At 34.3% G+C, this 27,273-nt stretch overlaps 4 protein-coding genes and 1 pseudogene across 4 annotated transcripts; 3 read left to right on the top strand and 2 right to left on the bottom strand.

The window, feature by feature from the left end:
* Positions 1-1,510: 1,510 nt before the first annotated feature.
* LOC133693693 (protein SCO1 homolog 2, mitochondrial-like) lies at positions 1,511-5,709 on the top strand. The gene is made up of 7 exons (XM_062114965.1): positions 1,511-1,811; positions 2,239-2,359; positions 2,524-2,599; positions 4,626-4,820; positions 4,939-5,028; positions 5,132-5,264; positions 5,366-5,709. Exons 1-7 carry the CDS (start codon positions 1,741-1,743, stop codon positions 5,472-5,474), a joined length of 795 nt encoding a protein of 264 aa, XP_061970949.1. The 5' UTR covers positions 1,511-1,740; the 3' UTR covers positions 5,475-5,709.
* Positions 5,710-7,068: 1,359 nt separating this feature from the next.
* LOC133693349 (inactive TPR repeat-containing thioredoxin TTL3-like) lies at positions 7,069-11,133 on the top strand. Its single transcript, XM_062114547.1, has 5 exons — positions 7,069-8,450; positions 8,559-8,754; positions 8,845-9,017; positions 10,247-10,580; positions 10,719-11,133. The coding sequence occupies exons 1-5, from the start codon at positions 7,471-7,473 to the stop codon at positions 10,854-10,856; spliced, it is 1,821 nt and encodes a 606-aa protein (XP_061970531.1). The 5' UTR covers positions 7,069-7,470; the 3' UTR covers positions 10,857-11,133.
* Positions 11,134-11,367: 234 nt separating this feature from the next.
* On the bottom strand, positions 11,368-12,361 carry LOC133693350 (PLAT domain-containing protein 3-like). Its single transcript, XM_062114548.1, has 2 exons — positions 12,209-12,361; positions 11,368-12,099 (listed from the first exon to the last, which is right to left on the bottom strand). The coding sequence occupies exons 1-2, from the start codon at positions 12,278-12,280 to the stop codon at positions 11,656-11,658; spliced, it is 516 nt and encodes a 171-aa protein (XP_061970532.1). The 5' UTR covers positions 12,281-12,361; the 3' UTR covers positions 11,368-11,655.
* A 4,977-nt stretch (positions 12,362-17,338) lies between these two features.
* LOC133693857 (PLAT domain-containing protein 2-like) lies at positions 17,339-17,949 on the bottom strand (annotated as a pseudogene).
* A 2,875-nt stretch (positions 17,950-20,824) lies between these two features.
* Positions 20,825-21,661, top strand: LOC133694576 (NDR1/HIN1-like protein 13). The gene has a single exon (XM_062116136.1). It carries the CDS (start codon positions 20,825-20,827, stop codon positions 21,659-21,661), a length of 837 nt encoding a protein of 278 aa, XP_061972120.1.
* The last annotated feature ends 5,612 nt before the right edge of the window (positions 21,662-27,273 follow it).

Below are 27,273 nucleotides of genomic sequence, written 5' to 3'. Positions count from 1 at the left end.
AGACTGATTTTATGAGACATAAACGACCAGCCAGACTCAAAAGTTTACCTTTCTACTTTGCCAAACTTGCTCTGATCTTAGTAATTAGAACCGCCTTCCAATTCAAGTTGAATTTTTTACTTGGATTAGCCAGCCCGTAATGGTAAACCAAGATATATTTACAGGGAAAAGAGACAGTACTACGATAGAAAATAAAGTTTGCCATACCTATAGTGTAAACATCATCTAGTTTAATACCAAGAAGAGAGCATTTGTGAAAATTAACTCTCAATCTCGAAGCAATTTCACACGGATAAGAGAGTTGTAATCATTAGGCACAAAGATTAGGAGTCATCAGCATACATATGACTGTTTTGATCAATAAGAAGACCCCTGAAGTAAGTAAACTGAAGCATATGCTCGATGAAATAGCACAAATAAACCCTCGAAAACAATGTAAAAAAAAAATGGTGAAAGAGGATCACCGTTGGATACTGAATTCCTTAGAAAGAGAACCATTTATCAAAATTGCAAGTTTAGACTTAAATATATATACACTCATTTATCATAATCCTCCATTTTTCAGAAAAACCCATGTACATCATTGTCTCGTCAAAATAGTCTCATAAGACTATACAAGTCAAAAGCCGTATGGAAATCAATTTTGAATAAGAATCCATGGCCTCCCCTTCTTCTACGTCCATGAAACACTTCATTTCCTATCAGAAAGCCATTAAGAATTTGTCTTACTGTCACTGATTATTCCCGGCAAAACCACTTAAAAGCCGAGAGGATAGCAACTTTGCCACAATTTTATAGAGTCCATGAATGAGGCTAAGTGGTCGGTATTTTGAAAATTCATTGGGCCGGGGAGTGCTTTCTCGGAATTAGTGCAGCAAAACTTTGAATTAATGGTATATATATATATATATATATATATATATATATATATATATATAGACACACACACTTCAACCGAACAGTGTCAGTCTAGCCAATCTTGACTAGGAATACAATTGACACCAACCAAAAAAAGTGACCATTCCTTTTCATTTCCCATCATGTTAAGTACAAGTCCAAATCAAATAGGCCTGAAAATCAGTATAATTCCAAGCCCAACTCTATCCGCCAACCCAAATTCTTTTTCTAACCAATTCTAATAATTCAATATATTTCAAAAATAAAAAAAATATTTTTTTAAATAAAAAATATTTAAAAAAACAACATTAACCAAACTCTTAAAAACAATTTCACACCATCGCATAGAGGAGACAACCAAGACCTTGGTGCAGGCTTGCAGCATCATCTTTTCCCCCATTATGAAGGTAAAGCCCGTGCCAACTAAATAGCCTAATCGTGGATCCATATTCATTACAGGCCCAATAATCTTAATTCCCAACTCCATATTGTTAACTGTAAGCAACTATGAAACCGTGAAGGTCCAATTTCTTGCAAAGACCAGGAGAAATCTGAAGCCTTCTTTTTTAGCTCAGGTCTACAGTAAATGACACTGTTACGTTGTTACAGGGGCTAAAGCTCCTCAACAGCCAGCCAGCCAAAACATGGATATAAGCCTCGTAAAATTGAAAGGTGACTTGAGCTTGGGCAACAAGGCAAAATAAAATTTGAAAATTAAGAAGAGAGAGATATGCTCCAGGTTTGCTTGGCTAGGAATCCAAATGGCTTTTTTAAGCTCAACAAGAAAAGAATCGATTCTTCAAAAACCCATTCCCCCAATAGAATAATAAGAAGAAAAAAATCATGCCCATTTCCCGCTATCTTTTCTTTTCCACCAAACAACGCCCAGGACAGTGTCTCAATCTACTCCGAAGGTCCTCTCTCTTAAACCCTTTTAAACCCCTTTTTATTATTTTCTTATTTTCTCTAGTTGATCGAGAAGGCTTTGTGTGTGTGTGTAGCAATTACTCTAGTTTTTATGTTTCTTTTCATATTTAAGCACGTGTGTGATTTCTTGGTAAGGGTTTAGGGTTTATTTTTTACAGAATGCATTTTAGTTTATATATTGCTTGAATCGAAGTCCATGGAGTTCATTTTGCTGTTTATATATATATATATATATTAAAAATTGTTGGGTTATCTTTTGCTGCAATTTAATTGAGCATTATTTAGTGAATGTCTGTTCTTTACATTTATAGGCTGAATTTAAACACAATTATTGGTGAAGTTTGTAATGTTTTTTATTTTCTCTGTTTTTTGGGGCATTTTGAGTATATGTTGAATCATGTGTGATTGGTGTAGGCTTGGTCCATCAAAGAGGGTTCAATCTAGCTGTTTTTCCAAATCAACAAGCCAAAATCACTGGAAGCGTCCTGTACCGCAAGTAAAAGTAGAACTGAAGGTTCCTCGTTTCCTTGTCATTGTACGCTGCTTAGCCTCTTCATTATCACCAATTGATATGTATTGGTTCTCGATTCAATGTGCCATTTTAAAATATGGTAGATTTTGATTTGGTGCTGGTTTTGATTTAGAAGGAGGATTCTGCATTTGAAACTAAAAATGTTGTTAAAATGTGTAATTTTGCAGCCAGCTGCTGTACTAGGATTTGTTGGATTGGCAGCTCTTGTGCATTATAATGACGAGAGGAGAGCGGTTCCAAAAGGTACTTTTTATGCTTTATTATTATCAAATGACTGTTTACAATGGGTCTGAAATTTTATTCGAGAGTGAATATTGGCACTTCCATCATTTGTGGTGATTTCGTTTTGGTTTCTTAGATTGAGAGATTGAATTTCTGGTTCTTTGTCCTGCTTGACAAAGTGGAAAATTCCGAGACCATTGATGATTATTACGAGTTAAACCTGGATAGTAATTACTTTGTAGTTTAGTTAACATTTCCTTGTTCAGCAGTAGCTCATTTCAGTGGTTTGAGGTGGTCTTTTTGGTAACATGTGCAGTTATATGATATTTGCTGAACTTTCTTTGTTATTTAACTTGAGTATAATTAGCTGGACTTGAACCATCTGCCAACCTATAAACTCATGCTTTTTGTTATCAAGATGCCTATTGAATCTTAAGAAAGATAGAGTGACTACCCTACCACTAACATTGAAAAATGTTGGATCTTTTTTGTTTCCCTTTTTTGAGGTTTGAACATTGTACTTTGGCAGTATTAAATCAAATAATCAATTTTGAATCCATATTGTTCTTGATTCTATTGTTTTCACCGAGTTCTTAAGAAACTTGAACATGAAACAAGTATAGCACTCCACCAAATTGCATTTCACCTCACATTTATTAAAGAAATAATCAAAAGAAAGAAGTATGGTATTCATTTTGAGCTACTGATAAACTAAACAAGTAGTTACTTATCATGGTTTTTTGGGTTAATAATGATGAACCCAAAACTGATCACAACACACAAATGAGATGCAAGACCCACTAAGATCATCCATAAGTAAAGAAATGCACCTAGTGGTGGCGCAGAGAAATTTGTTACTCTCAAAGGCAAAGAAAAGGTGTCTCTAGCAAGGCAGTCTATGCAGCAATCCCCTTCTCTATATTTGTGAGTCATCATCACTGTCCAGTTTTGATCCAATCATGTCTTTTAGTGCACAGAACAGCACATTAGTTGGATTAATGTTCTGATAAGTGCATCCAGCAGCACTAGCAAATGTCTTCCAGAATGACCTTTCTTTACCTTATATCCTCCAAAACCAAGATTCTTATTAACGCTCCCCATAACTCCATGTTCTTCGAGGTGCATAATGAAACCACCCAGCTTTGTCCTGAAAGGTGCTTTGAAGTAGCTAACTTGCCAGTGGCAGAGCTGTCGCTTTGCCTCCAAGGGGGACTGGAACAAATTGATTATAAAATTATATTTTCCTAAAATTGAATAGATGAATTAAAGTTCTAGTTGCTTTGTTCACGTACAATCAATATCAGATGGGTGGGTATCTTTTTTTTTTTTTTTCTTTCCAAAGCACAAAAACTGTGTTGCGGTATGTTAGTGATAGTTGCAATGGCAAATACATAATTGTCTCGGGGCATGTCAGTTTTTTAGCCTTGAATGATACAAAAGCATCAAGCTAGTCTTAATTGGACAAAAGCATACTTGTATATTTTGGGCTTGTGGTGGGCATTTGACTTTGGCCAAAACCTACTGTATATTTTGGTCTTGTGACTTGAGAAAAGATATTGTTAATGCCATAGGATTGGTTGACTTTATCCCTGTTCAGGATTGAGCTCCAAAAACCAGTGTTTTAGGCTTTCTGATTTGTGTGACTCAAAATCTTGCACTGTGGGATAGCCTTACTCCTATTGTCTGGTTGGCTTCATCTTGGAATGGAATGTGCCTAGGATGGAATACCGAACGTACACTTTGGTCTCTGTGACTGGAGATTTGACTACTGTATGGTGGTCATATAACTGCTGTGAGGCAGAAGGAAATTCCTCGTTGCCTTAAATACAACTTTTAATGTGCTTTGGGTGATGATCATTTTTACTGAACACTTAGCTCATGCTTCTGGAAGATTAAGATGGAGCTTGATTAGCTTCTTCCTGAAAAGAAATGAGGAACGTAAGCCAAGTGGTCGTGATGTCAGATGCAAAGCAGCTTGTTGAGGGCTTCCTTTTAACCTTGTTCTCCCTCTTCTCTAATTGTATTTCTTTTCTTGCATACTGATCAGGTCAAGGCAGTGATTGTGTTGATGTCAAGGGTCCAATTATTGGTGGTCCATTCACCCTAGTTAACACAGAGAATAAAGTAGTTACTGATAAAGATTTTCTAGGAAATTGGGTTTTGCTGTACTTTGGCTATACATCCTCCCCTGATGTTGGACCTGAGCAACTGAAATTGATCACCAAGGCCTTAAACACATTAGGTATGATGCATTAGTCAGCATAACCTTCTCTCTCTCTCTCTCTCTCTTTTTATTTGGGGGGGGGGGGGGGGGGATGGGTGGTTATAAAAATCTGACATCTGTATTTATATGGATGTAGAGTCTAAAGAGAATCTTAAGGTTTTGCCCATGTTTGTTACACTTGATCCTCAGCGTGACAACCCCCCGCATCTTCGTGCTTACCTTGAAGGTTAGGAATGCGCACGCTACTGCACATGCTTCGGATTATTCCTTAATTGCCTTGTAATAACTGGCTGTGGTAACATATGTTAATGAGCTCTGAACGACTGCAGAGTTTGAATCAAGAATAGTAGGATTAACAGGACCTGTTGGTGCTATAAGACAGATGGCACAAGAGTACCGTGTTTATTTCAGGAAAGTTGAAGAAGAAGGAGATGATTATCTTGTTGAGACTTCTCATAACATGTAAACCCCGAGCTCCTTTGCTGCTTTCTTATCTTCTGATTTTTAAGTTTCTTTTTTTGGCTAGAACTCAAAAGTGGATTGTGTATCTTAAAAACATGCAGGTATTTGATAAATCCAAACATGGAGGTTGTAAAATGCTTCGGTGTCGAATATAACGCAGAGGAGCTTTCAGAAGCAATAGGAAAAGAATTGAAGAGAACCTCATCATAATGGTTTTGAAATCTCTGATGTGCTCCTAGTCTTCTGGGAATTTTATAATTTTGGAAGGTGTCTAACTAACGTTCCTGATTTCTTTTTTCTTTCTTTTTAAGAAAGATTTTGTCTGGTTGTTGCATGGGCTTGAACCCTTGACCTTAACTTCAGAATGAAGGTTTTAAGAGGTCAGTAGGTTCTCGATCCCATCTTACATCTTTGCTATAATGATATTTCAGACATCTTCCTCCAACCCAGGATCTTTTTTTGACTTGGTATTTTAATTTTGGTATGTCATAGCGGTATAACTGAAGATAGAAAAAGAAAAAGAAAACGTAAAATTGGGCCTGCTCCTTTATGTTCTATATAGGTGGTCAACTTCTTTGTCCTACAGGAACGCTTGTACAAGGGAGGAACTTCCATTTTACTGCTGGAAGGTTTGTTTATAAAATCCAGCTTTCTTCATACGTGCGATGCTCAAGGCCAATGTGCCAACGTGCCCTCCTCTATTCCTCTTTCCCATGTTTCTAATTTATTTATATTTTGTGACTGGTTATATAAATCACTATTATAAGCAGATCACAAATCTGATAGATGGTTCAATTCAGCTTGATTAGGTCATTGTGTCCAGAAATAGTGTAATTTAATTGGTTATTATGTTTTTAGAGGTGTTTAGGATAGTGATAACAATTATTTTTAAAAGTGTTTTTTGTTTGAAAATTTATTAAAATAATATATTTTTTTTATTTTTTAAAATTTATTTTTAATATCATTATTTTAAAATGCTCTAAAAATATAAAAAAAATTAATTTTAAAAAACAAAAAAATTAAGATTTCACTAAACTCGAACTTCACCATTCTCCCGAACAGGCATTTCTGAGCCTACACCAAAGACATGGTGCCTTTATGTGGAGTGGGGCAAATTACAGCAAGTTTTACACTCGTTACAGGAATTTGCAATTATTTTCGAGTAAATCAAGGCAACGTTTTTCAAGTCCCTATCAACGATTATCAATAACCCTTCAACGACTGACACTTTTGGTTTTACACCTAAGACACTGGAGGACTAGCCTAGGCACAAATAACAATAACGTCAAGTTATGTTGATTTTTGGAAGAGCAACTTCTGCAATGTGCCCAAGCTTGCTTATTGACCTGTGGTTTCCGGATGCAATGCTCTTGGAGAGGTCGATGAATCCACCTAGACAAAACCATGTCGGCAATGGCTTAGTGAGATTCTCAGAGCTTGGCAGCCTAGATCACCATTCATGAGGTTCTAACATCGTACTATTAATTTGGTAATACGATTGCCTTCTTCTATTTTTTTCGTCTGTCGATTTACGTGTGATAACTACATGAGAGGAGAAGTTCCCATGCCAAAATGTAGGGGAAAGATGGGGAGGAAAACTCCTTTTTTTAGCAAAAAATCTAGAGATCTACATCTTACAAAAGACCGGGTCTCCTGGTTCCCTTTTTCCCACCACATAAGAAACACAAAACAAAAGAGAACAGAAAAAATTAAACAATCAAGAACAACTTTCCACTTTTAAATTTTAATAAGAGTAAACCAACTGTAAATTAGTGTGCTCTCTCTTTGTTAAATCTTGCAATCCTCCCCCCCACATTCATCATGCCATTTCATGTCTTGTCTCAAACAGAAAGAGAGAGAAAACAAAGAGATTCTATGTCCTAGCGGTCACTTAAGGAGCCCTAGCAATCCATCTCCAGCTAGCCTATTTTCAAACCCCACGTTCATTTTCTTCTCTATTTCCCCCCATTTTTTCCCTACCTTCATGCAGGATTCAATCTTCCTGCCTGCCAAAGTCCGTGGTAAATATCTTTATGCAGATTTAATCAATGTCCAATGTCACTTCATCAACAATGTTTCATTAGTTAGATAGCCACCGATGCTCTGTGTCTTTGTTGGTTTGAAAATGTGGCATTCTTCTCTACCATAAAAAGCTGCATTGTCTTTAAGACCCGAGGAGAAAAGCGCTCAAAGGTCAGAACAAAATATGGGAGACATATCGCCCGAAAAGAAACCTGCAGGTTGTGGCCTATTCTCTGTGGTTTTCGGTCGAAGAAGTTTTTGGCCAAGAAGATCAACATCTACAGGTTCAATTCCTACAGTGAATGCAGCCAATTTCACCAGAACTCCTAGCACGCCAAGGAGGCGAAGGAGTGGCTCGGATGAGGCTGCATTTCTAGAAAATTCGCCTAGTGTAGCAGAAGGGCAGCAAAAATCTATCACAAAGGCTCCTATGCATCCCAAGATCCCCCCTGCACAGAACCCAAACTACGGTAAAAAACTTCCCGAGGAAGCAACCAAAATATCTTCTGATCAAGGCTATGCTAATCAAAATCAAGGTTATAGTAATCAAAATGCATTTGTTAATCAAGGTAGGAGGGTTCCTAAGGAGGCAGTTGGTATTTCCGGTGAGCTCGAAAGCATGATCACTGATCACCAAAAATCTAAAGGAAGCAGCACGCTTGTCCGTGCTTCATCAAGCAATGTGATGCTTCTTGGCAATTTAGGTAACTTGAGGCAAGGAGGAGGTGGAGGAAATACAACTTCTCATAGTGTTCTTGATTACCTTCCTAAGACCGCAAGAGAAGAGGTTGTTTCACCTAATGGCAAATACCCTAATAGTGTAATGGGAAATGTAGTGAAGAAACAGAATGAAGAGAAACCAAACGTAGGTGCGCAGCCTGCTTCAGGTTCTTTATGCCGGGCTCTGTCTACTAGAATGGACCCTGAGCAACTTAAAATGATGGGTAATGAAGATTACAAGAATGGGAATTTCGCAGAGGCATTGGCTTTGTATAATGCAGCAATCTCGATTGATCCTAACAAGGCTTCTTATCGGAGCAACAGAAGCGCAGCATTAACAGCTCTTGGTAAAATTCTCGAGGCAGTTTTCGAGTGCAGAGAAGCCATTCGAATTGAACCCCATTACCATAGAGCTCATCATCGTTTAGCAAACTTGTATCTCAGGTATAAAAATTACCATTAATTGCCAAGAGACTCTAGTTCAATTTAGTTCCATGATAATTTAATACTGCGGTTCTTCTTTTCCTTGGTGAAATTCTTATGTGTTAATAGATTAGGTGAGGCAGAAAAGGCTATATATCACTACAAACATGCAGGGCCAGAAGCTGACCATGTTGACATTTCAAAAGCTAAAGCTCTTCAAGCCCATCTCAACAAGTGCACCGAAGCTCGTAAACATCGAGATTGGAACACCCTGATCAAGGAGACAGCGGTTACCATATCTGCCGGCGCAGATTCAGCACCGCAAGTAAGCCGCCTAGTTATCATTCATCACATTTTAACCCCTGTATGTTAAATATTGCCATGCTATGCTAAACTAGTTTTGTGTCTAATTTAGATATTTGCATTGCAAGCTGAGGCCTTGATAAAGCTTCATAGGCACCAAGAAGCAGAGGAAGCATCGATGAAGTGTCCAAATTTTGATGTGGATGCCTGCACTAAATTTTTCGGTCCAATCGGTAATGCAAATTTGTTAGTGGTGCGAGCTCAGGTTCACATGGCTCTTGGCAGGTTAGTGTTCTGTACTACATTGTCACGCATTATTAGAATTGCGTTAGAGGCCACAATTTGCATGATTGCATAGGTTCATAAATAAAAGAAAGACATGGCTGTAACCTGGTGTTGTGGAACAACTCAAAAGGCATATTTTTGCTGGTAAAAAGGGGGACCAAAGATATACGAAGTCAAGAAAAAATTCGACTACTTACCCACCACCAGTCGGCAGTCACCAACTTGCTCAAATATTCCCTAATTACTGTCTGGGTTAAATACTTTGATTTTGCACCTAAGCTTTATGGTAAAAGCAGGATCGTTTTTTAAAACAAAAGACATGTCTCTAAGCTCTACCCTATCACCTAATCCTGTGTCTGGTACTTCTCACCATAATTAGGTGGGAAAACCGGCTCTTCTATGAAATACTTTATCTTCATATAGTTCCTTTTTCGGAGAATCTTCTTTATATTTCTATTGATGACTGGGTTTATATTTCTCTCCAATAACCATTTTAAATTTTAGGTAAAATTCTAAAATATAAATTATATTATTTCTAAAATATTTTTTCAAGTGAAAACTCTTTGAATTAAAAATTTATATAGACACACACTAATTTATATTTAATTTTTATTAAATAAATAGAAATGAAACTTACACAAATCCATACTAGTTTATGCTTAATTTTTATCAAATAAATAAAGATGGTAAAATTCAAACATGTAACCGTTTAGTCATCAAAGCTCTGATACCATATCAAAGAACTAATTTAACCCAAAAGCTTAAGCTGTCAGGGGAGATTCAAGATATGATTTATATTATTATCTAATACATTCTCTCAAGTAAAAGCTCTTTGAGCTTGAAACTTGTACAAGTCCACACTACTTTGTGCTTAATATTTTATCAAATAAATAGGGATGATGAGATTCAAACTCGTGACTGTTTGGTCATTAAAGCTCTGATAATAAAAAAAAATCAATTCAATCTAAAAATTTAAAATGTTAAATAAAATCTCAATATATAATTTATATTATTTTTTAATACTTTCAGCCAAACTGTAATTTGATTAGAATTGAATCTATCTAATTGAAATGCTTAATGTTAGCTTTTTTTTAAAAAAATAATAATAATCTTATAACATATTATGTAGCTATCGATTTTATTCAGTCCAAAACAATTGAAAGAACGCACAGGTTAATTGTCCTTAGTGTTTATTGGGCTAATAAAGCTTTTAACCAACGGATTAACAGATTTGATGATGCTTTGGCTGCGTTGCAACGAGCAACTAGGATTGATTCTAACAACAAGGAAGCAAATATGGTGTTGAGAAAGGCTAAAGCTGTAGCTGCAGCTAGATCAAATGGTAATCAGCTTTTTAAGGCAGCAAGATTTTATGAGGCTTGTAATGCTTATAGTGAGGGACTTGAGCATGATCCCTACAACTCAGTGTTGTTATGCAATCGAGCTGCCTGCCGGTCCAAGCTTGGCCAGTATGAGAAAGCGGTAGAGGATTGCAATGCTGCTCTTACCGTCCGACCAGGTTACTCCAAGGCCAGATTAAGAAGAGCTGATTGCAATGCTAAGGTGACTAAATTGAACGGAGAAATAATTTAGTTTATACAGCGTGTTTCGTCATCATTTTAACAGCTTTTATCTTCTATAGCAACTTAGATATAGTCGGATTTGGTTTGCTAGTGACTAATGTTTATTTCACTGAAATAGTTGGAAAAATGGGAAGTCTCAGTCAAAGACTATGAGATGTTGCAAAATGAAGCCCCGGGGGATGACGAAGTGAGCAGGGCCTTGATGGAGGCCAAGTCAGAGCTCAAGAAGCAGAGAGGACCAGATGCGGCAGCTTAATATAAAGCTAGAGAACAAGTAGTGAAATGGTAGAAAGAAATCGCTAGAGCAGCTACCTGCAGAGCCAATGAGGCCAAGAACAAAAAACGAGAGATTACTTATGCCTAGTGTTGATGCTGAGGCAAGAGATTGGGCACACTAGATTGAAATTAGAGAAAGAAAATGCTTTAATTTAGGGAAGAAAATTGATCCAACTGGGCATCATGTTTCAGAATATGCTGTAAAGGACTCCGTTTTTATGTATAGCTGGACACTTGTGTGAAATTTTGTTGAAACACCGCCTGAAACCCGTCCGATTACTGACTTTTTTCTGGCCTACAAGACCCATTAATATCCTATCTATGAGCATTAATGAACACCACCACGAGTTGACTACTCATTAGATCCAATCTGACCGACAGAGGAACTCAATAAAACACTCCACTTTCTTAGCATCTACTAGTTGCTGCCCCTTTGAGCAATATAGCCAGCAACAAACACAATGCCAAATATATCACGAAGATCATCTTCATGACCAATCACAACGATTCAAGTTTTATTAGCATTATAAATCCTCCTGTGATCAAAATGACAACTTTCATACATACATGAAGCCATGATCATCTAAGAACCTATAACGATAAGCAAAGTCAAGACATGTTCTTGAAAAACCAAGCACATGTTCTTGAAAAACCAAGCACATGAACAACTGTCCAAGTTATTTTCCTCATCAAAAGATGATGGTCAAAGATCGTCAAAGCGTGATCCGACACAACCCAACACCACACACAAATTAACCTTAAGATAAAAAAAAGGTCTCTCACATGAATGAAGCTCCGGCAGATTTCTTAACATCAAAATAATCACAATAATTCCTAATAGCAGTTAACTCATAAGGCGAAGTATCAAGAGCCAGCCACTGCTCTATGGTGAACTGCTTTTGTGAACAAGCCGCATGGACCCCGGTTGTAGTCACCTCCACGTAGTTAACGTACCAACCATGGCCTGAACCTGATCCATCAGAGGTCAAGTTCAATGCACACACCGGTGAACTCAAACATGGTGCTCTTCCACTAAAAATGTCCAAATTGCCCCTCTCGAAGTAGTTGTGACCTGGCTCCATTAGCCCTCCCCATCTCTCAAGATCTGGGACCTCCAAGCCCTTACCATAAGAGTCGTACAGTCTAACGCTTATGATGGAGTCCGTGCCTCCTTTGATGATGGATCCTGTTCTTATGTACACTGTGTATACACAGTCTTCATCCTGCAAGAGATCAAGAAAAAAAGAAAAAAACGAATGTAACTAAGGATTGGTTTTAACAATGACCAAAAGATGAGAAAGGATTTCGAGAAAGTTTCAGAGGGCAACTTACAGAAAATGCTATGGTGGCGAGGGAGTGGAAGAGGAAGAGGATGAGAGAGAGGTGGAGAGTGGTGACAGACATTATTTTCTTTGTTTTCTACTTTAGCCGTAGAAATGTGAAAGGCCTGTTTAGTTGAAAGTGGCTTTATAGGGAAGATGACTTGTAAGCATGGGATGAGTGTGTAATAGCGACTTGTTTGGTTGTGTATAATTAATCTTGCATTGCATAAAAATAATATAATTCTAAAAATCTCTTATAAAATTACACTTTATATTGAAGTTTAATATTCATAACAATTTAGATTCTTAAACCATAAAAAAAAAATCAATATTATAAAATTTAATATATTCATAACAATTTACATCACAAAAAAATCAATAAAAAATATATAATTATATATTATATTATTATTATTATATTTCATTTAATATCTAATTTTTTTTTACATTAAATTATATAGTTTTATTATTAATTAAAAAACACAACCACCAATTGCTTAATCCCAAACTCAAATTTTCAATAACAAAATCTCAACCATCACCATATCTATAAAACCAATTTTAATTTCTATTTTTTTATTATATTTGTCAAAAATCAATATTATTTTTTTTAAAAAAATCCAAATAAAGGTATCTCACACTCCTCAAAACTTGAAAAAAGGAGCAAAAACAATTAGTTTTTAAGGGTAGAATTTTAGGGTAGGATGATGGCTATTATTTGATTCGCAACATGGGAGAGATCTAATAGGTGTTGGCAGATATCAAGATATGAAGAAAGCTTATTATTTCCATTATTATTCGAAGTGTTATATAACACAAGTCTGTTATGGAGATAACCGAAGATGAGATCTTATCCTAAAGATTAATATACAACTCATATATATTGTCATAATCTATTTTTGAGTTATTCCCCAAATTCACTTTAAGAAATCAAAAAATATATTCAGATCAAAAAGAAAAAAATCTTAAAAAAATAATAATAATGAGAAGAGAATGCTGAAGCGCCCAAAAAATAGCTAAAAATTGGTTGAGAAAGTTAAAAAATACAAAGATTGAAATTTGACACTATATTTTTGATAGATAAAGAGCCTTGTTGACAAAGATAACTCAATTTGAAGAAAAATATTCAAAATCAGATGTTTATAGACTCAATCAAATTTTATCGAAGGTTTAATTGAATTTATGGAGGGTTTTATTGCAAGAAAATTTGATTTTTAAGTCAATTTGTGCTTTAATTGGAAGAAATTAAAGTTCTAGGGTCAAATTAGAATTTTTGAGTGTAGTTTTGGTCAAATCAGGGGCTTAATTGCATAAATATTGAAGTTTAATGTCCAATTAGGGACTTGATTAAATAAATTTAAAACCAAGGACCAAACTGGAAACATGCGCTGAAATTTGGGGTTGGAATTGAAGTTCGTCAGGGGTGAAATTGAACAAAATCAAAAGTTTAAGGCCAATTAAGGGTGTAATTAGAGATAAATTAAAAATTAAAAGACTAAAGAGTAATTGACAAAAAAATACAGTTCATCTTCTTCTTCAGAGAGCCAGCCCAATGGGCCTCATTTCCAAGTCGTTTGACACCTTGTTTCTTCTTCAAATTAGATGAAACTTGCACGAAAACGATCTCCTGACACTTGACTACATGCTAGTGTAAACCATTTAGGCTGATAGAGGATTCAGGGGTGGTGACATCACCCTAAAGTGGCCAACCCGACCAACCATTTTCCTGCACAAAATTGATAGTTTATCATTGCTACTTTGAACTAATGGTTGGGATGCTTTCGGGTCGATCCAAGGGCCGAGATTTGGCACCAGAAGAGACAAAGTGTCCCTTTTCTATCGCTTATAAATAGATTTGATTTTCATGGTCTAAGAGTGGAGAAATTTTGGTTCAAAATCAGCTAAAAAACCAGCCTCCAACATTCGATTTCTACCATCCTCACTCTTTCTCTCTCTACCATTCCAGCAGTCGTAACATGCTACCATTAGCCTGTCCGCCACCCTATCCACCACAACAACACCATCGAGAATAGCCACCAGTGCCACCAAGTCAGCTTCCTTCTTCTTCTTCTTCTTCTTCTTCAGCCATGTCCTCCATTGTTTTGTGTGAACAATGGAGAGTTTTTCATTGTTCACTGGGCAGGGTAGCGCGGACCCAAATCAAAATTGTTGGGCCGAGTCCAGCCCAGTCCAAAAATTTCCAAAAAAAATTCCTTTTGAAAAATTTTGTGACTTTCCTGCATATTTTTTTAATCAATTTTGCTTAAATATTGGTTTGTATTTTTATATCATAAAGATACAAATCTGATATTAAAATACCCGGTTTTTGTCAAAACATTGTAAAAAATTATAAAACAAAAAAATATTTTGTTTTCATGCATACGACCAAGTCTCTAAAAAATTAAAAAAAAATCATTTTGTTTTTTCATACAAAAAACATAAAAAAATTTGAAAATGTGTTTTAGTATGCATTTTGGCTTTAATAACAAGTTTATTGGAGCCATGAGAACTAGGTCAAAAATTACAAAAAAAATATTTTGTTTTCTTTTAATAATTGAGATTGTGAATTTTACACGTAAAATGTATTCTTGATATTAAAAAGATATTTCTTTTGTTAACATAGAACGGTTAGGTTTTTTTTACCTGATAAGATAAGGATCTCCTTACCGAGAAGGACTTTTCTTAAACCCTAGACAGATCACCAATTAGAAAACATGACAATACCTTAGTTTTTTTATTAGACAATCAAACACTGTAGCTTACCTTAGTTAGGGTGTATTTGAGTTCTAATACATTCCCTTTATGTATCCAGTTTCCGTGCCTGATCTTTAAGACCAATTAGGGTTCCTAGTGATCAAAATACTAGGTGACGACTTTCTTTCCCGCTAAAAGACAAGAATTCCTTGTCTTCTTATATTTCTTGATTTCTAGATACATACTTGAGAGTGAACGCTATTCGTCGCGACGCTGTACACATGCGACATATATAATAACATTCTAGGAGAATAGTTGTCATCTAATATGCTCCTCAAGATAGGCCACGGGAATAGAGGCAATGATTTTGTAAGAGCATCTACAAGTTGATCATTAAAGGAAACATAAGCTACACAATGATAACCTGTCTAAACTTAATCCTAAATAAAATGAAGTCTATTGGAACATGTTTCATTTTGGAGTGGAACACTGGATTTGAATACAACTAAGTAGCTCTAGTATTATCATAATAGATTACAAGATCATGAGATAAATCAATTCCAAGATCAGTTAAGAGATAACAGAGCCACTTTAGTTCAGTAGCAGTAGCTACTACAAATCAATATTCAGCTTTTGTAGGAGTACGAGCAATAGTTTTTTGTTTCTTTGAATTCCAAGAGATAGGATTACAACTAAAGTACACAATATATGCACTGGTTGATGAGTAGTCATCTTTATCTCCAGCCCAATTTACATAAAAAAAGGCATGAAGAGAGAGTGGAGAATCATGATGAACAATAACTCTTTCATCTAAGGTACCATATAAGTAGTGCAAGATACACTTGACAAGAACCTAGTGCTCAGTTGATGGTTAATGCATATACTAAGATAATTTGTTTACCGTATTAGTGATGTCTAGATGGGTCAGAGACAAGTATTGCATATTGCCCACAATAGTGCTATATTCAATAGGATTTGGAAGAGATGTGCTTGAGTGTAAACTGATTGGAGGACTATTTTCACTTCAATCCTTTATCATTTTTTCACGGAGCTCATCAAATGAGATGGAGTTATCACGAGCTTAAATAACATGAACCAATTCTTTATAGTTATCTCCTAGCTCATCTAGAATCTTCTTAGTAAGATCTTCCTCACCTATTGGTGCACCAAGTATGGCAAGTTCATCTCAGTGAGCTTTGATTGATTGAAGAAAGTCGGTAATATTCAAATTACCTTTGGTGGAATTTTTTAAAAGAATCTTAACTTGTTTAATGCATCCACGAGATGGTTTAACATAGGTGTTAGCTATGATGATTCATGCTTCCTGTGATGTTGTGGCTCTAGCAACAAATGAAATGATTGTAGGAGAAAATGAGCCAATAAGAGTATTAAGGATGAGCTGATCTTGGCGAACCCATATATTATAAGTAGGATTTGGTATGGTTAAGTTATTTGTCATTATAATAACAAGTGGATAGGGCTTGGATCTGTTAATATATCCAAGAAGATCGTAGCCTATAAAAAGAGTTTGGAACTGAAGTTCAAAAAACATAGTTACTGATAGTGAATTTGAGTGGAGCTTGAGCACATGTGTTTATGGTGATGAGTTGAAATTCAAATGGTTGGGTTTGGATTGGATGAGTTTAGAGTTTTTATCGAATTGGTTTGAGTAGTCATTGTAAAAAAAATTAAAGTTTTATTCAATGAATAGAAAGGAACTCTGATACTATGTTGGTAGAAATCAAGAAGATGTGGAGAAAGACTCATTATTTCCATTACTATTCAAAGTGTTATATAATACAAGTAAGTTATAGAGATAATAGAAGATAAGATTCTATCATAAAGATTAATATACAACTCATAGATACAATCAGATTTGTGTTTGAAATATTCAAATTAACCAACAGTCTAGGAGAATAGTTCTCATCTAATCGTGGCTTCAATCTGGTTTCAAATGGAAAAGGGTTGTTTCATGAATCTAGTGATGTTAAGACATAGCCTTAACAAGATTCGAAAAACAGAAAGAAGAGAAGAAAAAGAAGAAGAATGAACATTACTTGTGTTTTTTTGGTATCAATTATTTTCTTAATTTGCAATTTTTTTTAATGGTAGAAAAAACATTAACAATACTTGCGTTTTTTTTGGTATCAAACTAGTTATTAATTATCTAAGCCGAAAACTAATAGGTTGGCCTAGAATATCAACGTAGAATATCAAGTTATCAACGTATCAATATTGAAGAATACAAGAATATTAATTTGAATAAAATATAATTAACTAGACAAAATAATTATTAAATTCAAATCTAACTACATGTCGATGCCAACATTAAAACATCATTTTCTTATCAACATAGCTAGGATTTTTCTATCCAATTCCACACCTATCACATGCAAAGTAAGTAACAGAAGCCTTTTAGTTAAAGCATCCAAAAAATAGCTCACCTTCACATGGAAGAACTTAAAACAACAAATTTTTTAGCCCGATAATAATCACAATAATTCCTAACATCAGTTAACTCATAAGGTGAAGTATCAAAAGCCAACCACTGCTCAATAGTAAACTTATTCTGTGAACAAGTCACATGGACCCCAGTGATAGTCACCTCCACGTAGTTAACGTACTAGCCATGGCCAGAGCCTGACCCATCAGAGGTCAAGTTCAAGGCGCACACAGGTGAACTCAAACATGGTGCTCTCCTACTAAAAATGTCCAGATTGCCCCTCTCAAAGTTGTCGTGGCCTGGCTCCATTAACCCTCCCCATGCTTCAATATTGGAGACCCCCACGTAGTCACCATACATGTCATATAGTCTCACGCTTATGATAGAGTCCATGCCACCTTTAATGATGGACCCTGTTCTTATGTACAGAGTGTATACACAATCTTCATCCTGCAAGAGATCAAGAAAACAAAAGGAATAAAGGATTGGTTAAAGAAAAAACAATTAAAGAGATATAGATGGCATTATGGGGTTTTAGGAGGGTAGCTTACAGAAAAGGCGATGGTGGAGGCGAAGAGGAGGAGGAGAGAGAGGAGGATGGGGTTGAGTGACATTTTCTTTTTGCTTTTTTGGTTGGGTATGGAGATGTAGGGGTTTGATTTGGTGTATATATAGAATGAGCGTGGTTGGTATTTTCCATTTATGGCTATTTTATTTCGTGGTGTAGGCCGTGCTTTAGTCTATAGTTGTTTTGTAAGGAAAGGAAAATGTAGGAAATACAGAAAATATAAATATGACTATAAAATTGCAAATACGTTTATCCTCAATATAATTTATGGAGCAAGTATATATACATCCCTTGATCATGTAGCAATTTTTTTTGGTAGAAGATCATGCAAAAATTACAAGTGAGAGAAGCCCACAGATTAATTATAACAAAAAATCCCTTGAATTATAGGTACATATATTACATGGCTTTTTTTTTTAAAAAAAACCAACACAAGGCTTGAAATTTATATATATATATAAAATTACAAATAATAATTCATTTCACAAAAATAAAAAAGATTGCTAGAAATATAAAGTATAACAGCCACCTGTCCTCTTGACTTTGTCAAAGTCAATGCAATATTTATGAAATTTCTAGCTTGGCCTTGCCAAGTGTCAAACAAAAAGAAATCACATGTGGGGACGCCATGATGAGAGCGTACACATGCTAAGTGATAAAAGAATGGATTTCCTGGCTATAATTATTGTTTTGGTTGGATCTTCTTTAATTTTTTTCTTTTTTGGTAGAAGAGAAAAATTTCTGAAACTATTGAAGATTGATCGAGTAGAGGGGAGGGCATATTCTAATGGCACCAAAAAAAGGTTCCATGTGAAAGAATCAACAATTAGGTGGCAAGTTCTTTAGTATAATACTGGGTTTTTCTTATGCTTAATTAGTGTTAGAACGTAAAGAAAATTGTATTTGACTTTGAATTGTAATATAATTTTCTTAATAAATAAATTATAAGAAAAGATAGTTGAATGTAGAAGTATTTTGCATCAAATGATCTATATCTTTGCCGATAAAGATGATAAATTAGAATGAATAGTCTAATAGTTATAAATTTGGATTTTTTTTTGCTTGAATTCAATAATAAGTTTTAATTTTCATTAAAAAAAATACATTTTCCACCGTCTGTGTAGTCCAGAGTCAAGATTAAAACCAAAAGAAACATATAAAATGCAATTTGTCTATTAATTACTTTGTAGAATTACATCAAATAAAATAAATCCAAAAATTTCCTTTTCAAAATAGGTTCAACAAGAACACCCCTTGAGCTTGAGCTTGGTATCCTGAGCTTAAAGTATAGCAGGCCCCGAGAAGATTAGGTTTGGTCGTCGTAGTTCAAACCAAACACTCAATGAGAAGCCCGAGCCCACCTCCCTAGAGAGCATGAACTTGGGCAAGAAGCCTGAGCTTATGCAAGGTGCACTCACAACGTAGGCGTGATATGCCCCGGCACCCCTGTGATCTTGGGAGCGGGTCCCGAGCCTAGCATGCTTGGGTTCAGACAACGCGCCTCAATCTATTTTTCATCTTTAATAGGCCCAAGCCCAACACTTGCCTAAGATTTTTCCGGAACCCCACACAAGTCCCCTGATATTTTATATTGATTCAATATATATTATTTTAAGTAGAATACAATTCAAAATATCATAAAAAGTAAAATTATACTTCAGCTCATTCTCTCTATAAAATGATAAGATTCATGAGCTATAAATATACCATGAATTTTTTAAGTTAAAAGTTCACAATCTCTTTATTCTCTATTGCATATATATTTTCAGAGCATTTCTCTCTAGAATATTACTATACCTTTTTTCTCTAAAAAGTTACTAACTTTACCATCGCAGAGCCTTTATATCCATAAAAGGAACTTTTTTGTAGGTACCAACTACTGATCACCTGACTTACTAGACACCACCTGCTACTACCATAGTTAATAGTTACCTGACTTACTAGATATCACCTACTACCAGTTACCAATCTTCTGAGATTTTCATATCAAGTTACCAAATACCTAACTATAAAGAATGAATTAGTTTGCTTGAATTAAGAGATCATTCAATTATTTAATGCATCAATTTTATTTCTAAGTATCTTGGATTTTGGAACTTATCAATCAAAAAAAATATTTTTATATCTTTTTGCTTGCTTAAAATATTTATTATTCAATTAAATATATAAAATAAATAATAATATGAAAAATAAGAACCAAAGGATTGTAATGGTTAATAAATAATTTATTTAACACAATTGAAAGAAGGTTCAAATATCCTCCCGTGCATTCCTTCCCTTGTAACTTGAAAAAGGAAAAAAAAAAAAAAAAACAAGAATGAAAAAGCTTTTGGAAGTGTTGGGCCTTTGGGTGCTTAGGGCTATAGCCGAGCCAGGTGAGAGTAAGAAATGATGAGATGCCCAAACTAGGCCTGCTGATATCAGATTTAGATTGGGCTGTAAATATCAGATTGCCTTGTAGATCTAGGCCTGGCCTGACCTCTCTTTCACAGAAGAATGAAATATATCTCGACATGACCGAGGCTAGCTGTTGGGATGCAACAAAAAACTATTAATGGGCATCAGTGGAAAAATTCTTCAGGCACATATTAGTAAAGATCTTAATTAGGAATCCTTAATTAATTACAAGAGGAACAAAGCGTAAATCTCAAACCCTCTCCCCTTTGACCAAGTAAAGATCTAAAAATAAGCTCAAATTGATGATATACCAATGCTTTTTCCTTACCAAACTTATAGTACTTACGTGTTGTCAATCTCCAATTCCAACCTTGTTTCTTTCCTCTTATCTCTAATGCTACCCATCAACAGCTCATGCAACAACCTACTCCCATGCAAACCCTAACTTTCTTCGTTGCACGTCATTACCATTTACCCTTGCCACCCTAACCTCCTCCCTTTTGTCCGCCGCTCCCCATCTCCAAATGGAGGAGCGGGTCCCAAATGAAAGTGGTGACAAAAGCGATGAGCCTCCTCTCCACACTAGATCCCCACCATCCGGCAGTGACCTTATTCCCAAAGCAAGACGATTTCCATCACGCAAGAAATCCATCAAACACCCATCTCCCGAAGCCATTGAATCTGAAACCTATATTATTCAGATCCCGAAAGATCAAATATTCAGTACTCCATCACCAGAAAATGCTATAATCGCGGAACGCCACCGCCTTCCACGAAAGAAGGATCAGAGGTCTTGTTGCAACCGTTGGTTGTGCATCATTGTTGCATTGATCTTGCTTGCTCTCATTATTGGCATAATCGTCTGGACATTTCACATTCTTTTTACCCCTAAAGTTCCTCTCTTCACCGTTGTGAATGTTACTGTCAAAAAACCGCTTTCTACTCATAAGAAAGCACATCTTGGGTACCAAATCACATTCGAAACAGAGAACCCAAATGGAAGGTTGAGCATTTCTTATGTTAACAAAGGGGATGCCACATTATTATACAAGAATCACAAGATTGGTACAGGAAAATTCCCTGAGGTTGATCAAGACGCTGATAGTTCAAAAAGCATCGAGTTAGGTCTATCTGGCTCAAGTGGACCGTTGCCTGACGACGTTGAAACGAGCATCCAAGACAAAAGGGGGAAAAAACATGTATCTTTATCAATAAGAATGGATGTCCCAGTCACAATGAAAGGTCTCGGGGGAATTAAATTACGGCGTAAGGAAATCAATGTTGTTTGTACTTTCAAGGTGAGCTCTTTGGGGGCAGGTAAGGATGTTCTATCTCAAAAATGTCAGTCCAAATTCAAGTAGATGGTGCTGATCATATCAGTGATGATGATGATCACACTGCAGTAGTAACCATCAATGTTATGCAAATTAATTTAATACTTGGGGTCCTGTAGTATTTTCCATTCATTCGAATGTTATTTTATGTTGATTATTCCAGTTGGTGGGATCGATGGACTTCATATATACATACTTATAGTCTCGTTTTATTTCTTCAGGAAAACTAATCATATAATAATCACTTGTGGCTATAGTCTAATTCTTTGCATGGCCGTTCTCTGTAAATTTATGCATTTCCCCTGTCTCTTGATGCAAAAGGTGATGGCGCGTTCCATTTTTATTCTCTAGATGACCACCCATGCATCCAGAATTTATGGTCACTGAATTAAGATAGTGAAATTGAATATATATATATATATATATATATATATATATATATATATATATACATGTCAATTGTTTATGCACCTGTTGATTTGCTATTGGGGCAAAATCAATTGTGCTTATCTTTCTACCAATTTAACATCTTGAACTTAGATAATGGATGGCCCACCTATGATGAAGCCCAAATAAAATCTTAAAATTTTGGAAGTCCAGTACTTCACAACTCCATGTCCTCCACGGTCTCAATGAAGTAAAACTAAGTTTGTTTGTCCTGCGGACTTTTTTTTTTTCATTTTTAATGCGAAATAAATTCTGAAAAAATAAGTTAATAGAAAATATCTTCCCATCAATTCTTAAATAGGATTAATTAGAAGAAAATAACTAAGAATTTTGGAGGGGAATTTTTTTATTCATGATATTAATCAATATCATTATAACTATTATTATTACCATATTATTGTCACCGTCCATCATTACAATCATAACTCATGAATATATATGCTATTTTATTATTAATATAACCATTATTTTATTATCATTTCATTATATATTATTAATATAACAAATACTACAACTATAATCATCATGGACCCTACTATTATAATTATCAATGCGATTATTATTATTACTATTTTTATCACAAATATTGTAATTTTTCTTATCTTATTACCATCATAAAAAGATCATGAATGAAAATAATTTATCATACAGAAATTTGTTTTATTTGGTACATTCAAGTAAAAAAAAATCATTTTTTCAGGAAAATACTTTTGTTTTTATGTAGAAAAATGGGATAAAATATGGTGACATATCCGAGGAGATTTTGGATCAGTTCGAGGCCTAAAGTCTATCAATATGTTTCATTTCAGGACAAAACTTCTGATCACAAATAGGCACGACGGTGGGCCCATTCGGCACCCAATGGGCTCAATATACTGTTTGACACGGCCACACTCCAAATTAAAAAGTATACACATTGAGATTTATGATGTCGATCGTGGGATCTCCTCATAATTTTATGATTTTCCTTATTAATTTTCTTTACCTGATAAGTACTGGATATATATAAGAAATAAGGTCTTAAATTCAATCTGGAGTCATTTTCCTTCAAAAGATTATAGTTAACAGCAAAAAGGAGATCACCAAAGTAGACCAATTATTGTACTTTAAATTGTACATGACATTTCTCAGAAAAGCAAGTGGCATAAAGGAAGTGGTACTTTGAGGGAAGTCCTTGATTTAAAGAAAGAATACTTTAGCAGAGCATTAGCCATATAGAACCATGGAGAATGCAAGCTTTTGAGCAGGTTGGGAGGGTGGGTTTCACTTTACCTCCTTCTTGCTCGCTCTTGCCCTTGGTTAGTTGGCGAAAATAGATCGCTCTCTGTATTGGGTTCGTTCTTTAATTATAATTTGTCATGTGCACGTTGCTTTTTCTCCTTTCTCCTTTCTTTTTTCTTGTTTAATTAATAATTATTAGCCTACAAAATTAAAAGTCAAGCTAGGTCCTTTTCATTAATCTCAGGTCAATTAATCTTCCCACTTTGGTAGCATACCCTCAGTGCCCTCAATCATTTCGTTTTTTATATTGTTGTTATTGTTATTATTAATGTTGTTGCTGTTATATATCATGTATAAAGCTATTTGTATTAGAAAATAATATAAATTTTATTTTGAAACTTCACTTAATAGTTTGAGTTTTTGTGTTGAAATGGTTATTTGACATTATATCAAAATTTTATTAATTAAACAGTTACGAGTTCAAATCTCATCATCTTCATTTTTTATTTTAATTAAAATTAATCAATAATACAAGGTAATATAAACATGTATAAATTTTAAATTTAAAAAACTTTCACTTAAAAGGATATATCTAGAAATAATATAAACCATATTTTAAAACTTTACTCAAAACTTTAAACTTTTATATTTGTACGATTCTTTAACGGTTGCACCTACATTTATAAATTTTTATTGGTTTTGTGGAAATCAAGAGAAAACTTTTGCCGGATACTATATAATATTTGCAAAACGACAACGATTATTTTAATTCCTCTTGTAGGTATAAATGAAATTTTATTGAATGTGTGTTTGGAAACACGGTATAAACCGCGTTTCTTTAAATTATAAATTTTTTAAACTTAAATTGATTTTTTTTAATGTTTTCAGATCGTTTTGATGTACTGATATTAAAAATAATTTATTTTTTTAAAACAAATTATTTTAATATATTTTTAAATAAAAAATATTTTAAACTTTCACTATTATTATAATATGAAACACAGCTAAATTTCGATGAAGTTGAGAATGAATGAATCTAAGTATTTTACTCACTGAGAAAACAAAAAAGTGACATCTTAGTTTTCACATGCGCGAACAAACCATCTGCTTTAATTCACTACTCGATGTCCAATGTTGGTTTAGGGTCTCCTAGCTTCAATCGACAATAATTGTTGCTTCATTTCCCCGCATCCATTATCTATTATTATGCATTTTAAAATTCATAAATTTAGTTTCATGCATAGACTACGCCAAACCAGACAGTTCCCAAAATACACCCAATCATCCATCCCCTTTCTCATGCATCAATACTTTTCATAAATGTCAGACAGGTACCTGCTGGAGGGGGACGTCGGCCTATGGCTATGAACCATGCGCAGATAGGCTCTGTTCATATGTTCCCTATAACAGGGGCATCTGGGACACATGTGCATCCATGTGACCATTGGGTTTTGGCACATACAGCCAATAACTAGTGTCATCACCTATAAACTCAATATTAAATTAGATAATTTATAAACACAAAGTTTATAAAACTGAACTAAATAATATTTGTATTGAATCTATTAGGTTATTAGTTCAACTAGTGGATCATTATCTAGATCGTATAGTCAATGTAAATATATGTTGTTATATATCATACCAACTTGCTCGCTAAAACCGTGGGTGGGAGGCTAATCCTAGGGTTGATCCCTGAGGTTCCACACCTTAATCATACATTCATATCATGGAAACTAGCTTTTAAAACTTATGTCTTTTGGTTTTTTAAAATTCATTGTCAATCACCCCGGCCTGGAGCAAACTAAAGCAATCTTTATGAATAAACTAATGGCTTATTGATAAATTAATTGAGCACCTCACTGAAAGTAACTATGTCAAGTGTATAAGGTGTTGATGTCCAGCTTGAACTCATCACACAGTCCTCTCAAAATATACAGATTAAATCTTTTGAGAGAATTGTAATATAACAAAGGGGTCATTTAGTAATGCCCCGAGCTTTGGAGGAGGGGCCTGGTGCATAAATGAACAGCTTTTGGGTTTGTATGCGCAGCACCATGTTGGATCTCTTATCTTTGCTATCTAAAAAAATATTTTTTATTGCTCTATATATGAGCCATCCTTTTTATCTTATTTAGTCTCCTCATAATTCTTACATATCATTATAAAACTTATCACACTACTGATAAGATGGCAATGAGTCATCATTCTACGTCAATTCTTGAATCACCATATGCTGGCCCATGATCTTGGTACTGGAAGGAGAAACTAATGTATTATCAAGGCAGGCAATGGAAGTACTCATCAATATTTGATTTTGTTAGTTAAACCAAAGTTAAACACTCAAGGGTTGGTCCTAGGAAGAGGATTGTTTTCAACAATCATGTGTGAAGGTAGACATAAACTAGATCCATAATAAAGCTAAATAAGCCATATCCTTGCAAGAATGGTTTCATCTATGTTCTCCTATGTAAATAACTTGTAGTTGATAGTTTGATTGAGATAAAGTGACGAGCATTGGAAAAAGGACGGGAGGTTCATATTTAGGGAAAAGAAATCAGCAGGGGGTTAACAACTGCTTGAGGAAACATGATGGTAGGTTTTTGACTTGTAATTGCAGGAGAGCGGACATTGCCTCCTTCTTGGTTGATATTTTTATGGTTAAATGATTTTCATATAAAATTTTTGATTAATGAAATTTATTATGATTTTATATTATTTATTCGTGTTTTTTTTTTGTAGGCATAAGATATATAATTACAATAATCATTGCATATAACTTTAATTTTTCAAGGCAGGTTCTTGTTGCGTAAAGTTTCAAACTATTCAAAGTTGATTTTAGTATATTTTAGGCGATATTTATATTAATTGATATCAAAACTTGTGCTATTATCATGTTATATTCCTTCAATCTTCAGTTTTTATCATTTCTTAATTTTGTTTCTTCCTAGTTTGACTAAGGCCTTGTTTCTTTTTTTAAAAAAATTATCTTGCTTAATTTCTTGATTTTTCTAAACAAATCAAAGACAATCTGTGTTCTTAATCTTGATCTTCTATCTTTCTTGATTTCAGCTTAAAATAAAAAATAAAAAAGAAAAAAAAATCTTGTTCTTACTGAATTGTGTGGATAAAAAAAAATAAAGGAAAAGTTGCTAGGGCATAACTGAATATAACCCTTGAATTCTAGGGTTGATCAAAAGTTTCTTGAATATTTTTTTGGTTTTTCCAAGTAGGTAGATACTAAATCTTGGTATTGTCAAATTGAATTCTTGTTTTTTCGGATTATCTAACATTGTTTCATTAAAATTTAGTTAGTAAAGGTTTTTTTTTGGAAATAAAAAGAATTAGCATACCGATTCACTTACTTTTCATTTTTGACATTGTTATTAAATAATATTATAAATTTTTATATAATTTTTAACATTTGTTTTCAATTATTATGTATCTAATATGAAAATAATAATACTAATAATAAATTGTTCATGAAAGTTCGATTCAAACCGTTTTTTATTACAAAAAATTAAAATAGATTTTGAACATAATTTTATTATATTTATGATTTTTTTAGCTTTCAATCATACATAAAATATAAACATACTATTTTGATTTTTTTAACTTGATTTAACAATCATAAAATATATATTTTAACAGAAACAATGATTTCAGTTAAAAATATTGTGTTTACTAAGATAAACAAGAGATATGTTAATAAAAAATTTATCTTAATGAATTATTTTTTCAGAATAATTATATTTTAAAGTTTAATAATAATATCAATTTTTTTTTTCTAATATCTTAATTATTTTTTTTGATAGAAAATTGTTTTTACCTCTGTAAGGCATACAAACTAATGAGATCCGAAATGGGCATCCCTTTCCGACGACAATGTACTGAATGAAATGAGGAGAGGAGATGGTGAGTTTACCAGTCAGAGTTGTTGCAGTGGTGACAGCCGCGCTTGTGCTTCCTTCCCT

Source organism: Populus nigra, chromosome 5, assembly GCF_951802175.1.
Source record: "Populus nigra chromosome 5, ddPopNigr1.1, whole genome shotgun sequence".
Classification (NCBI taxonomy): Eukaryota; Viridiplantae; Streptophyta; class Magnoliopsida; order Malpighiales; family Salicaceae; genus Populus; species Populus nigra.
Note: the sequence above shows the minus strand (reverse complement) of the source record. Positions and strands in the feature narration are given on the sequence as shown.